General features: G+C 46.3%; 1 protein-coding gene across 2 annotated transcripts in view; it reads left to right on the top strand.

The window, feature by feature from the left end:
• The window catches only part of NKAIN4 (sodium/potassium transporting ATPase interacting 4), a 90439-nt gene that overhangs the window by 25466 nt on the left and 49999 nt on the right, over positions 1 to 14974 (top strand). For both annotated transcript variants that reach the window (XM_035121708.3, XM_088674730.1), the window contains exon 2: positions 13740 to 13877. In XM_035121708.3, coding sequence (XP_034977599.1) covers positions 13740 to 13877 — 138 coding nt within the window. The remainder of the gene's footprint in view (positions 1 to 13739; positions 13878 to 14974) is intronic.

The raw sequence follows: 14974 nt of genomic DNA, 5'->3' as shown, positions 1-14974 counted from the left end.
TGCATTAGAGTACCTCTGTGAGCCTGAGAGCCCACGACTGGGCCGGTTACCTCCCAAATTCCCATTGCCACCTAAAACATGGCATATCATATTTTATAACAGCATGAAAAAAAAATCCAAGCAGATAAAGTGCAGTGAAATAGGATACAGGGCGTAACCGCGTTAGCCATTTGATGAATTTCACCCACTCCCACTGCAAATGATTCCATCCTAAACAAACCACATGCGCTTAATTTGGCTCCCGCAAGTTGAATCTGTGCCGCCTCCTAATCAAATAAATATTCCAACACTTATCCCAAATTTGTAACACTACCCCCACCAGAAATAACATCGAAATGCCTGGTAGATTGCCTTGGCTTACGTCCTGGAGTGCCTGATTAAGTAGCGTTATAAAGGGATTATTTTCTTGTCGCCTTGTGTTTAGCCAGGATATGCAAGCTGTGTGAAATTGCTGGCTGAAACAAGTACAACACCCTATCGCTGTTCAGATGGTGACTTCCCAGAATGAGTCAAGGCTGAGATTTATTGTTCCTTCTTACCAGGTTTTGCAGAAGCTGGAATCATCTGTCTGACAAAAGGGGGATGTTTGAGAGAGGTTCTCACACACCTTTCGTTGCCCAACTACAGCACAACAGTCCTGCAGTGCTCCCAGTGGGTCTTACTCTCCGGTAGTTGCTGCTACCACCCTCCCATGACTAAAAGCATGGATAGGCAAGCTAAGGCCCAGGGGCCGGATCCGGCCCAATCGCCTTCTAAATCCGGCTTGCGGACGGTCCGGGAATCAGTGTGTTTTTACATGAGTAGAATGTGTGCTTTTCTTTAAAATGCATCTCTGGGTTATTTGTGGGGCATAGGAATTTGTTCATTTTTTTCCCTTCCAAAATATAGTGCAGCCCCCCCACAAGGTCTGAGGGACAGTGGACTAGTCCCCTGCTGAAAAAGTTTGCTGACCCCTGCACTAAAGCAATCACTTTTTAAAAGGTTCAGCGGCACCTTTGTGGTTTACTTAGAGTGTAGCGGCACCTTTGTGGTTTACTTAGAGTCTCTCCCAGACCTCAGGAGAGCATGCTGGTCACTTACAGCTCCAACCCTGAACTCCCCCAGTAGCCGGAATGCCGAGCGAATAGGCATGTGGGGATTCTTAAACCCTGAAGCTTAAGCAAACACATGCACTCCAGTGGTCAGGTTAAATATCTTTATTAGGACTCAAAGGTAGAGGGAAAACAGGCAGAGGGGAAAAGCAGAATCAAAATAAACCAGAACTAATCCTGGCCTGTTGGCTGCACTCATTCATATTCACCCCCAAAGAATCAGCAAGGCTAGTCAGCTTCATAAGGATCCTGTCTTGGATCCCTAGTTTGGGAAAGGGAACTGGATCCCCTCATGTTGGCAAGGGAACAACGATTGCAAGAAGCAGCTCAGCTTCTTGCCCTTGTGTCATTGCTTTCCTCCTGAAAAACCTGCTCTTTAGTGATAAATCGGAGCAAACGTCAATATGGGGGGGACATACCAATTGACGTTTGCTCCGATTCAGCTGTAAAGATCAGGTTTTCGGGGGGGGGGGGAGCAAGGCAAGGGCAGATCTGGCTGAGCCCTTAGAAAAAATGGTGAGCAGCCCAGCCTCATTCATCAGAATCTGTACATGTGAATATTGAGGGGCAAGGAGAGAATGAAAAATGTGCATAATGTCAACCCTTGTATTGCATGCACAGTTCAGCCCAGTTTTTTTGCTTTAGACATGTGTTACCACTTCAGACATTTTGAGGGAGGTGGACTGTGATCTTAGGGATAAGTGCAATGGAGCAGTTCTGTTCTGTAAATGTTCCAGGATTCTAACATCAGGGCCAGTTCTGCCCTGCTTTAATTCCAACTGGAAATTCAGATTCTGGGATGTGTTGGGTGGGATAACTCTCCTGCAGTGGTGAAACTATGCAAATCTTGGTCTGTCTTAGTTGGCGCCTTGCTTGTTCGAACCACTTAATAGAACAGGTTTAAATAAATGCAGGATTATGCAACCCTACCCTAAATTTGCTGTTGGTTGCAGAAATGGATCAACAGCTACAGGCAGCCCTTTAACAGTTGGGCTAGTAGAAAGCTCATGTCCATCACTAATCATGAGAAGATGTCTGTCTGGAGGAACTATCCTGAAGGGACCACCAGCCTGTCTCTGCTTTTACTTCTGTTTTGCAATTTTGAATGTCAACAGCTTCAAGAGCATCCACCTCCCAGGAAGAAGACAGACCGAACCTAATATGGAACAGTGTTTATTTTATTAAATGGCAGTGCTGACCAAACATATTTTGGAGATGGAGTGGCAAACAGCCCCCTCTTGCTCAATTACTCTTTTGACCTCTCGGAGCTGGAGAGAGATGCTGGGGTGGAAGTTCAGAGCCCCCAAGGTATGTTTCCTTGACAACCGTTGCTGGAAAAGAAGGAGGGGAAGGAAAAAAAGAGAGAGATTTCATAAACTTAAGCAAGTATTGGGCAAGGAAGCCGTGACCTTAGGCTCTGTTGGGTGGCTTTTGAGCTGGGGATGGTTATGGAAATGATGGAGTGGGGGGGGGAAGCACTAGACTTTGCCAAGTTTAAACTGGCAAGTGTGGGTCCCATGTACACAACAGCAACCGAGAAATAGCGACTGGCCTAAGGCAGGCATCCCCAAACTGCAGCCCTCCAGATGTTTTGGCCTACAACTCCCATGATCCCTAGCTAACAGGACCAGTAGTCAGAGATGATGGGAATTGTAGTCCAAAACATCTGGAGGGCCGAAGTTTGGGGATGCCTGGCCTAAGGTCACGCAACGAGCTCTGTGGCCGAGAGGGGATTTGAACCGTGGTCTCTCAGGGGCTAGCCCAACACTCTCACAACCAAACCACACTGGATTGCACTGTTAATTTCCCCTCCCTTCAATGCACATGCACATTGTCATTTTGACACTTTGAAATGGATTTCTGAATAGTGTTATCATTCCACAGGCAACAGCACATTTTCTGGCATTTTCCCTGCTCTTGCTGAGTTGGCACAGATAACCTAACATCCCCGGCTATAATTCATAGTTAGGCTGTACTGCTCTCTCCTTAAGCCTCCCTGCCTCAACCTGCCCCCCCCCCCCCGCATGCAATGCATAAAATGAGGTGTGTTGGGAGTGACTAATTGGTGCTAAGTGATCCAGGGGGAGGCCTTATACTGGAGTAAGGAATTGCATGCATCTCAGAGCTTTGTTCTGGAATGTTGGTGAAAGTAAACCCCATATTTATTTATCTTTTTCAAAAGAAAAAGAAAAATGCAACTTGGCTCCCACATAATTTGTCAAGCCACTGTTACATCTTGGCACCTGAACCCTGCAAGACACTAGGACTCTCAATAGTTGCACTTAGGGACCGCTTGTCTCAGCATCCTCTCTTTTTCAAGAGAGCCAATAAAAGTTATGGATAGATCATCACTGGCCGGGGGAGCAGAGGCCTTTAAATCAACCTTCCCCAACCTGGTGCTCTCCAAATGTTTTGGACGACAACTCCCATTAGCACATGGGCTGATAGGAAGCTTCTGCCTGGCTTAGGGAGGTAGGCGCAGAGCTCATGCTCACAATGTCAGGACTTCACTCCACCCCAATCACCCTCACAAGCTGCTGTCTCTGGCCCTAACTACGAAAAAGTTCATCGCACTCCACTGGCGATCAGTTTGCCCTCACTGGGCACTGAGCTGAGCGGGTGCCACAACAATGACTTGGAACAGAAGGCAAGAGACACAGGGTGCCTCTGAAATTTGAAAGCCCAAAGTCCGCCACTGACTGTAGCTTCCAACTGAGCGATTTCCCCCTTCATATTGACCCTCCCAGCTACAGTCCCTATTTGAGCTGGGACTTCTGCTTTGGCTCCCATGCCCCTGTGTGTTATTATGACACAGTCCCTGGGTGCCCCCAGGACACTCCTTTTTTGCAGGAGGCGGTCAAGCGCATGGCGCAAATTTAGGTTTGCGCCGTTAAAAGTGGATTAAAGCGCTGTTGCAACAAATCCACCTTTTAAAAAGCAACAACGGGCTTTTTGTTGTTAGGGGAATGATGGGGAAAATGCATCGAGGATTAACGGGAAGATATAAGAAAATTAGGAAAGCCCTGATGAATGAGAAGAAAGGCAGATCTTGTTCAGCATTCTGCTTTCAAATTGGCCAACCAGATGCCTGGGGGAAGCCTGCAAGCAGGACGAGTGGAATAGTAACTTCCCCCTCCTGTGGTTTCCAGTACTGTGGTACCTCGGAGGTCGAAAGGAATCCATTCTGGAAGTCCGTTTGACTTCCAAAACATTAGGAAACCAAGGTGCAGCTTCCGATTGGAAGCCGCGTCAGACGTTCGGGTTCCAAATAACATTTGCAAACCGGAAAACTCACTTCCGGGTTTGCGGTGTTTGAGAGCCAAAACGTTCGATTTGCAAGGCGTTCGGGATCCCAGGTACGACTGTAACTGGTATTCAGATGCATGCAGTATCCCTTTCGAGACTGGAGACGTATAACCCCCCCCCCACACACACACAAAGGATGAATGCTCAATAATCAGGTCATCTGGAAGAATCCTATGACTGGGATCAAGAAGGAAACAGATCTGTTTTTATAGTCCTCCTATCTCTTGGAAAACCAACAAGTTTGGGCCAGTTTTGCTGGTGAATTTGCTTAGCTGACTTGAGTACACAACTCATTTGAGTCATTCTGTTTGCTATTGTCCGTGGACCTTGGATAGTTTCTTTTTTCTTTCTTTTTTTAAAGCCAGATGGTTGCTCTTGCTTGCCACTCCCCCACATCCCTGTTGCTAATTAATAGAGTTGGAGCATTAAGCACTTTAACAGATTTATCCCCTTTGCACTAACATCCACCGCAGGCCTCAAGGGTCACTTGCAAAGGATTATCCAGGCTGGGTGTGTTCCATGCATTGGTGACGTTGCTGTGCAAATATGGAATCGGGAAGGGAGTTTGGGAAACTGTGCCAGATTCTCCTATAGATATTTCTGCACTCACGTTCCAGATGTCTCTGAAGATGCACATCTGTCTTGTTCCTCTCCGCTTTCTGAATTTTCCTTTCCTGACAGTGCAAGGAGAATTACGGTCAGAGTGGCCACAGGGGTGGAAAGGTAATAGATTGCGTTTGGGGGCCACACAGTCTTTTGCCTGAGAAGTAAATGCCCCGTCCCAAACACACCATACCATTAATTTAGGAACAGCAATGCTCACTTCATGGTCATGCAACCCGTACAGCACATAGGCGACAAATTATTCAAACAATTAATATTCTTGTTCAAAAACAATTTTTTCACCATTTATCAAGTTTGTGTGAATAAGACAACTACTTACTACTTGTCGCCTATGTGACGGGTTGCACAATCATTATTAACGACATAAATTGTATTTCTTCAGCACTTTATGTGGTCATGGCAGCAAAACTACCGGTAAGTAGACCAACCTCCTTCCTCTGTTTTCATCACTTGCCTAAAACATCTGAGCATTTAAAAAATGACGTTTACCCCCAGAAGGGACACAGGTGGCGCTGTGGGTTAAACCACAGAGCATAGGGCTTGCTGATCAGAAGGTCGGTGGTTCAAATCCCTGCGACGGGGTGAGCTCCTGTTGCTCGGTCCCAGCTCCTGCCAACCTAGCACGTCAAAGTGCAAGTAGATAAATAGGAACCGCTACAGCGGGAAGGTAAACAGCATTTCTGTGTGCTGCTCTAGTTCGCCAGAAGCGGCTTTGTCATGCTAGCCACATGACCTGGAAGCTGTACGCCAACTCCCTCGGCCAGTAATGCGAGATGAGCGCGCAACCCCAGAGTTGGTCACGACTGGACCTATGGTCAGGGGTCCCTTTACCTTTACCTTACCCCAGAAGCTACCAAACGTTGGCTGCCCAGAGCAGCATTCTTGCCTGGACAGACAGCTCTCTGACAGAGTAGAGTTAATCTCTCCCTCCCCAAGGCAGGTTATGTCTTTCTTCCCCAGCTACGGTATGACACCCCGTCTCTGAATACACCCTTCCTCTTCTGGTGATGCATTTAGAATGGGGTGGGGGGGAACTCTGGGGAAGAAGAGTCAAATTATGCCCCATTTCTCCCCACCAGCATTTTATGTGAAGGCTCACATTTAAATACATGCTGTTATAATTTGATGTGCATACGGCTAGTAATGTATTAGTTCCTCTAACGAGTCGCTGACTCCCTGCAATTTCCGCTTTTTTCATCGAATGCAAAAATCAGCCACATTTTCATGCTGAAAATGTGGATATACTTGTAACAGTGGCCAGGTTGCTCACCGGAACAAGACAGTTTGAGCATGTGTCACCAATCCTGGTCCGAGTGCACTGGCTACCAATTAGTTTCTGGGCCCAATTCAAAGTGCTGGTTTTGACCTATAAAGCCTTAAATGGCTCAGGACCGCAATACCTCAAGGGCCGCCTCTTTCCATACACGGACCCTGAGATCATCTTCTGAAGCCCTTCTTCGTGTGTCTCCTCCTTGAGAGGTCTGGAGGATGGCAACACAAGAACGGGGCCTTCCCTGCAGTGGCTCCCCATCTGTGGAATGCTCTCCCCTGGGAAGTTTGCCTGGCGCCTTCATTATAAACCTTTAGGTGCCTGGCAAAAATGTTCCTTTTTAACCAGGCCTTTGGTTGATCTGATTTACATCATATACCCTTTTGAAATATGTTTTTTTGGGGGGGGCACTACTGGGTTGTTGCTTTTATTTTTATTATGCATTTTGTGATTTTATATCTTGATTTTATCCTGTGAACCACCTTGAGACCCCTGGGTATAGGGTGGTATATAAATTAAATTAATAAATAATGTTGTTGTTGTTGTTGTTGTTGTTGTTTAGTCGTTTAGTCGTGCCCGACTCTTCGTGACCCCATGGACCAGAGCACGCCAGGCACTCCTGTCTTCCACTGCCTCCCGCAGTTTGGTCAAACTCATGTTCGTAGCTTCGAGAACACTGTCCAACCATCTCATCCTCTGTAGTCCCCTTCTCCTTGTGCCCTCAATCTTTCCCAACATCAGGGTCTTATAATAAATAATATTATAATAATAAATAATAATAATAAATAAATAAATAAATAAATAACACACCTAACTTCACACCTGGGATCTAGGTCAGGAGCATCCCAGACTGAGATTTCAGGGCACAGACCCGAGACCCAGCCCCTGGTGATGTCAGGGGAGGAGAGCCCTGGCAATGTCATGGTCATGGGTCCTGGAGACGGAGGTTAAGTGGGAGAAAGGAGCAGATTCCCCCAGAGTGTCTGTTCTATAAGTTACAGCCAGTTCCTGCTGGGATGAAGCTTGCAAGTTCCTCTTGGTGTTATTGCTGCTGCTGCCGTTGTTGCTGCCGTTGTTGTTGTTGTTGTTGTTGTGACATCAAAAGACCCTCTCATCCACCTGGAGAGTCAAGCCCAGCACCTGCCACCAGGAAAGGGCCAGGCAAACTTGGAGACTTCAGGCCAGGCCTGGAGGTCTGGCAACAGCTACATGAATCAGTACTGAACCTTCACTCCATCTGCATAATCACAATCATTGTGACAGGCTGTCTCTGCCGCCTGCTGCTTTCATTTAGCTTATCAGAGCCTGATCTGCATTCATTTAAACACAAAGAGCATGTATATGGAGGTAGGATTTCCCCCCCTACTACATATATGCAGCTAGAAATAACAGCAACCACAATAATAATATTGTTTGTCCCCCAGCCACTCTGAACAGCTTCCAGCAAAACATAAAAAAATAATAAAATGTCAGACATTAAAAACTTCTCTGAACAGGGCTGCCTTCAGATGTTTTCTAAAAGTTATGCCATTCTTTTATCTCCCTGACATCTGATGGGAGGGCGTTCCACAGGGAGGGTGCCACTGCCGAGAAGCATGACTGAATTACAATAGGTTACAGGAACAGGTCAAAACCTACACCGGTGTTTGCACAGTGGTGCAATGGCCAAAAGTGTTGTGCTAGGTCCTGAGAGATCAAGGTTCAAATCCCCAAGCAGATAAAGAAGCTCACTGGCTGAGCTTTGCCTCTGGATGCCGGACTAGATGGGCCTCTAGTCTGATCCAACGGGGCTTTAAAAAATGCCTATGAGAAATAAACGATATTAGAGTGAGGTTCCAGTAACTAAGCACAGTAGCAGCATGTGCAATCTGATAAACTGATAACTTTGCATCTCCTAATCCTCTCGGACCTAGAATCATAGAATCGTAGAGTTGGAAGAGACCACAAGGGCCATCTAGTCCAACCCCCTGCTGAGCAGGAAACACCATCAAAGCATTCTTGACATATGCCTGTCAAGCCTCTGCTTAAAGACCTCCAAAGAAGGAGACTCCATCACACTCCTTGGTAGCAAATTCCACTGCCGAACAGCTCTTACTGTCAGGAAGTTCTTCCTAATGTTTAGGTGGAATCTTCCTTCTTGTACCGTAGTTTGAATCCATTGCTCCGTGTCCGCTTCTCTGGAGCAGCAGAAAACAACCTTTCTCCCTCCTCTATATGACATCCTTTTATATATTTGACCTCTGTATGCCAATCTTTTCCAGCCAGCAGGTGCAGACTTTGGTTTTTCAAATTTCAGCGGAGCCCTGTGTGAGCCCAAAATTTGGCACCTCCTGGCTCTTGCATTCCGTTCTGCGCATGGACTACATCAGAGTTGCGATCCCAGCCTCAGCACCCAGTGCAGGGGAACAGGCCACGCTACCCTAAACCCACCTCTGCAGCCAGCATGGGCACTTATTCCCTGGCCCTTGCCAAAATCTCATCCTGGCATCACAAGCTGTGATGCTGTCTGTGGGCAGGGGACAAAATGAGTAATGGCATATCAATGCAAAGCAAACCATCTAAGGAATAGCTACATGGCAGAAACAGAAGGGAACTGGCCAGCTGAGTCTGGCAGGTACTGGGCAGTAATCAGGTAAACCAAAAAGAGCTCTGCTGGGATCAGACCAAGGTAAAGGTAAAGGACCGCTGGACAGTTAAGTCCAGTCAAAGGCGACTATGGGGTTGCAGCACTCATCTCACTTTCAGGCTGAGGGAGCCAGCATTTGTCCACAGACAGCTTTCCGGGTCATGTGGCTAGCATGACTAAACCGCTTCTGGCGCAACAGGACACCATGATGGGAGCCAGAGCGCAAAGAAATGCCGTTTACCTTCCCGCCACAGTGGTACCTATTTATCTACTTGCACTGGAGTGCTTTTGAATTGCTAGGTTGGCAGGAGCTGGGACAGAGCAACAGAATCTCACCCTGTTGTGCGGATTCGAACCTCCAACTTTCCGATCGGCAAGCCGAAGAGGCTCAGTGGTTTAGACCACAGCGCCACCCGCATCTCTATGATCAGACCCACAGTTCATCTAGTTCAGCATCCTGCTTCCTGCAGTGGCCAATCAGACATCTCCAAGGACATCATAGGCGGGGCTTTGGAGGCAGGGACCTCCCAACTGAGCAGACTAGCTCAAGACTTGGGAGGTTCCCTTATAGCCAAGTGGCTTCCCTTGGCAACCTGCAGCAAAATCCCCATCCCTTCATGCATGCTTTAAAAGTACAGTATGGCACTGTGGTGTTCAATTAGTTAAATTTAATCCATCAGTTAAGAAGTTGCCACCGATTAAACAGACAGCAGACTCTCCCCCCCCCATGCAATTAAAAAATGCAATTAAAAATTGCAGATGGCAAGATGTCTAAAGAGGCACACCTCCCTTTCTCTCCTGTAGGATGGCATGAATGCCTTCAATGACGGCTACAATGAAACCTAAAGAAATAAAGAAAGCCTCTGGCTTCAGAAGCATTGTTTTAGTGCATGCAAATTTATGCACATTTAATTGACAGATTAATTGAGTAAAACTCTGCCAAATAATTGATTAAGAAAAAATTCAATCAGGTTTCCGTCTTGTTTAATAGGAGTTGTTCTTTTAGAGGAGCATATGCTCTGATGTTTCTTGTGAGCCTGATCATGATTTGGGTGGGTCTGCCCTCCCAACACACAAGGACGACGACATTTACTAGAAAGTAAGGGAAATCTCTTCATTCCGGCTGAGAGCAATACAGGCACAGCGGCAAGCAGAAGAGACAGAAGTCAAGATTCCATGGCACATGAACCAGGCAAAATACTCAGAAGCAAATGGAAGCTATGGAGGTGCGCAGAGGCAGCTTCCTTGTTGATGGCCCAGCGCTGCCAGGCTGCCCAGTCCACCAGGGGGCACAACACTTGCCCCGTCCCGGCCACCAGCAACCAGCGCTATGCCACTGAGGAGAACACAACCCTTATGGCTACTAGTTTTTGATAGCCTTTTATTCCATGAATCTGTCAGGTCCTCTTTTAAAGCCATCTAAGTTGATGGCCACCAGACCCTTTTGTAAGAATATTTAACTATGGTACATTCTGTGTGGAATCTAAATATAGTTGCTGCTTTGGATCACAACACTCTTTGGTCCCGGTGATTGCAGGCAGGAAGCAAAGTCAAGCTCACTTCTCGCAAAATCCAGAAGGCATGGGGTTATCTCTCTGTAACATACACCACTGAAGGGTTTCCTTGCTAAATAGGTAAACTAATATATGGATGGGTTGGTGCTTTATCTACATTTCTGGGCTCAAAGTAACAAACAAAGCCAATTAAATGCCCGATTGGATAAACTGATTGCAGTCACGAGTCCTCCAGCCAGCCAACCAGAACCTGGGACTCCTAAATGTCGCCGCCATTTGTGCTTTGATCCTTCTAATGAAAGATTAAGGGCTTAACACATTGCCGCTGGCTCTGATGATGCAGAGAAAATTGATTTTGAAATGAATAATAGCCTTCCAGTGCCACTTTCCCAGGTATGGGACTTGTTCATTCAGTGGCTCACGTGCTTCCTGCGAGATTGCTGATGGTACCTGTCTGACTGTTTAATTAAATTGGCTCCCTTGGAGTTGAAGAATGCGGCTTTCAAAGCTGTCAGAAAAGAAGAGCGAGAATGATTGTTAGCTGTATCCCGCAAAGACGAAAGAAGAGGCAGTGGGCATGATCCCCAAAGTTCTCCTGCAGGAGTTTATTAAACAGAAGGGGTGGGTGATACTCAGACAAGACACATGTAAATTAACATTCATGGGTAACTAAGGCACATTGGGTTGAATTCAACATGGCATGCTTCCATTTGTTCCATCTGTGCAAACATCTCTTTACTCTGAATACCACTGCTGTTCCTGGCTTATTAGGGCCTCTTGTCTAGGCATCAGGTTGCCTCTTTGTGTGTGTAGTGTGTAGTCAATCCCATTTTTTTGCAGCAACCTCCCTGCCCAAATCCACCCGGATGCAAATCACCCTCAAATATTTGCAGGTTCGAAATACTGCAGAATTAATGCATGTACAGGCAATGCAGTGCACAGGGAATTGGCACATGTTCATACTGTCCTGCTGAATTTATTGTGAGCATAACATTTTTTTTTTAGAGGAAATAGAGGAAAACAATAGAATGGGGAAAACCAGAGATCTGTTCAAGAAAATTGGAGATATGAAAGGAACATTTCGTACAAAGATTACCATAATCAAGGACAAAAGTGGTAAGGACCTAACAGAAGCAGAAGACATCAAGAAGAGGTGGCAAGAATACACAGAGGAATTATACCAGAAAGATATGGAGGTCTCGTACACCTCAGGTAGTGTGGTTGCTGACCTTGAGCCAGACATCTTGGAGAGTGAAGTCAAATGGGCCTTAGAAAGCATTGCTAATAACAAGGCCAGTGGAAGTGATGATATTCCAGCTGAACTGTTTAAAATTTTAAAAGATGATGCTGTTAAGGTGCTACACCCAATATGCCAGCAAGTTTGGAAAACTCAGCAATGGCCAGAGGATTGGAGAAGATCAGTCTACATCCCAATTCCAAAGAAGGGCAGTGCCAAAGAATGCTGCAACTACCGCACAATTGCGCTCATTTCACACGCTAGCAAGGTTATGCTTAAAATTCTACAAGGCAGGCTTAGGCAGTATGTGGACCGAGAACTCCCAGAAGTGCAAGCTGGATTTCGAAAGGGCAGAGGAACCAGAGACCAAATAGCAAACATGCGCTGGATTATGGAGAAAGCTAGAGAGTTCCAGAAAAACGTCTACTTCTGCTTCATTGACTATGCAAAAGCCTTTGACTGTGTCGACCACAGCAAACTATGGCAAGTTCTTAAAGAAATGGGAGTGCCTGATCACCTCATCTGTCTCCTGAGAAATCTCTATGTGGGACAAGAAGCTACAGTTAGAACTGGATATGGAACAACTGATTGGTTCAAAATTGGGAAAGGAGTACGACAAGGTTGTATATTGTCTCCCTGCTTATTTAACTTATATGCAGAATTCATCATGCGAAAGGCTGGACTAGATGAATCCCAAGCCGGAATTAAGATTGCTGGAAGAAATTTCAACAACCTCAGATATGCAGATGACACAACCTTGATGGCAGAAAGCGAGGAGGAATTAAAGAACCTTTTAATGAGGGTGAAAGAGGAGAGCGCAAAATATGGTCTGAAGCTCAACATCAAAAAAACCAAGATCATGGCCACTGGCCCCATCACCTCCTGGCAAATAGAAGGGGAAGAAATGGAGGCAGTGAGAGATTTTACTTTCTTGGGCTCCTTGATCACTGCAGATGGTGACAGCAGTCACGAAATTAAAAGACGCCTGCTTCTTGGGAGAAAAGCAATGACAAACCTAGACAGCATCTTAAAAAGCAGAGACATCACCTTGCCGACAAAGGTCCGTATAGTTAAAGCTATGGTTTTCCCAGTAGTGATGTATGGAAGTGAGAGTTGGACCATAAAGAAGGCTGATCGCCGAAGAATTGATGCTTTTGAATTATGGTGCTGGAGGAGACTCTTGAGAGTCCCATGGACTGCAAGAAGATCAAACCTATCCATTCTTAAGGAAATCAGCCCCGAGTGCTCCCTGGAAGGACAGATCGTGAAGCTGAGGCTCCAATACTTTGGCCACCTCATGAGAAGAGAAGAATCCTTGGAAAAGACCCTGATGTTGGGAAAGATTGAGGGCACTAGGAGAAGGGGACGTCAGAGGACAAGATGGTTGGACAGTGTTCTCGAAGCTACGAACATGAGTTTGGCCAAACTGCGGGAGGCAGTGCAAGACAGGAGTGCCTGGCGTGCTCTGGTCCATGGGGTCACGAAGAGTCGGACACGACTAAACGACTAAACAACAACAACAACATTTTTTTTAGTTTCTTCGGTACACAGTCGGTCTTGGCTTATGGTGAACTTTCAGAGGATATGGGGGAAAGGAACTAGACAGAGTTCTCATCCAGAGGTCCTTCCTATGGAGCATTCTTCCTGAGCTGCTGGCAGAAAACTTAGAGCAATCATTCTGATTTGCTTGCATGCAGCCTATTCGACATCGCCCGATGTTGCTGCAATCCTGCACTTTCAAGTACATTCCCCCATCTCTTTCCTTACCAAAAAAGCCTCTGTTCCTTTGTTGCACAAGAGTGCCCAAATCTACTTCAATCGTGCAACCTAAATTTGCTGCGTACGATTGTATCGTATGCACCAAACCGTGGCAGTCCAGAGATTGCCACCAACAGGGGAATGATTCCATTTTTTTTGAAAAACAAGCATTTTCAAAGCAAGCCTCCAATTTTCAATTATGCATCACAGGATTGTAGAATTTGTAGATTTGGAAAAGACCCAAAGGGTCATCCAGCCCCAAGCCCCTTGCAGTGCAGAAATCACAGCCTCCCTCTCTTTCTTTCTTTTCCAGCTTGCTGCCTTAGAGAGACAAGTGTTTGATTTCCTGGGATACCAATGGGCTCCAATTCTTGCCAATTTCCTCCACATAATCATTGTCATCCTTGGCTTGTTTGGTACAATCCAGTACAGGCCACGCTACATTGTGGTGGTAAGTAGCAAAGTTCTGTTTGTTTTTTGTTTTTTTAAAGATTCCTAAAGATGAATTTAAGACTGGCTGTTAAAAACCAGGGGGTAGTATTTAATGGCATATTGGAGCTCGCACAAGGATTAGGTCTAGTGCAATGGGATCCCCCCTCCTCTCCCTGTGTGCGCCTCATGCCATCTCCAAATCTATGGATCCCTGCGACCCACGTATATGGGGTAAATAATAAAAGAATCAGCTGAATGCCTGGATTCAAAAAGCAGGGCTAAACATACACTCCAGCAAGAGAGAGCCACAACAGCAGAGTTTAAACTCACAAAGTCAAGCAACACAGTGAAGCATTAGGAATCTAGGCTGTTAAGCCTTTTGTATATCCTGTTTAGTTGCATATAGCACTTCCCCTATTTTCTATTCCTCTCGCAATGAACAGACCACACTGTTAAGTAAGTTTAAAATGCTTTACTTACTAAATGTAAAGGTCTGGTTCATGCATTATTCCATGTAGCATCAAGGAAAGCACAGGTAGATTACCCTTGGGTGCAAAATACAGCCTATAGTTTCAAACATGCAGTCTGAACTTGGAGCAAGTTTAGGCACACCCATCCTGGTAGGTTACATGGTGCTGAGAAAGTGAGGGAAAGGAAATAGAAGCAGCTTTACTTCCTCCCTTATAGACCTAACTTCCTAAGTGACGTAGCTGAGTTTAGGACGAGCACTCTCTGATCTTAACACTTTCATGCACTAACTAGCAGCAGCTTAGCTGGGGGGGGGAACGGGGTGCACTGGGCACCACTTACCCAGGGGGCAGAACTTACATTTGGGGCCTGCAGCACACCTGAGCCACGTGTCTCTCCTGGGAGTGACGCAGTGGCTTGGGCAGCTGTGGGCACTGCACCGCCTTGCAGCTGAGAGGGAGGTGGCAGGCGGTCTCCATGCAGACTCCACCCAGAGTGTCTTGACCCCTGGGCATGGAGCACACACACAGGGTGTAGCTAGCCACCCCAGATGCCTGAGTGGTTAGCTATGCCACTGCTAACTAGCACTCATGCATAGTTATGTTTGACTGCAATCTCCCACAAAATGTGTTCTGGAGGGTTGGGGGA

This window comes from Zootoca vivipara, chromosome 7 (assembly GCF_965207765.1).
Source record: "Zootoca vivipara chromosome 7, rZooViv2.hap1.1, whole genome shotgun sequence".
Lineage (NCBI taxonomy): Eukaryota > Metazoa > Chordata > Lepidosauria > Squamata > Lacertidae > Zootoca > Zootoca vivipara.
This window is presented reverse-complemented; position numbering and strand designations above follow the sequence as displayed.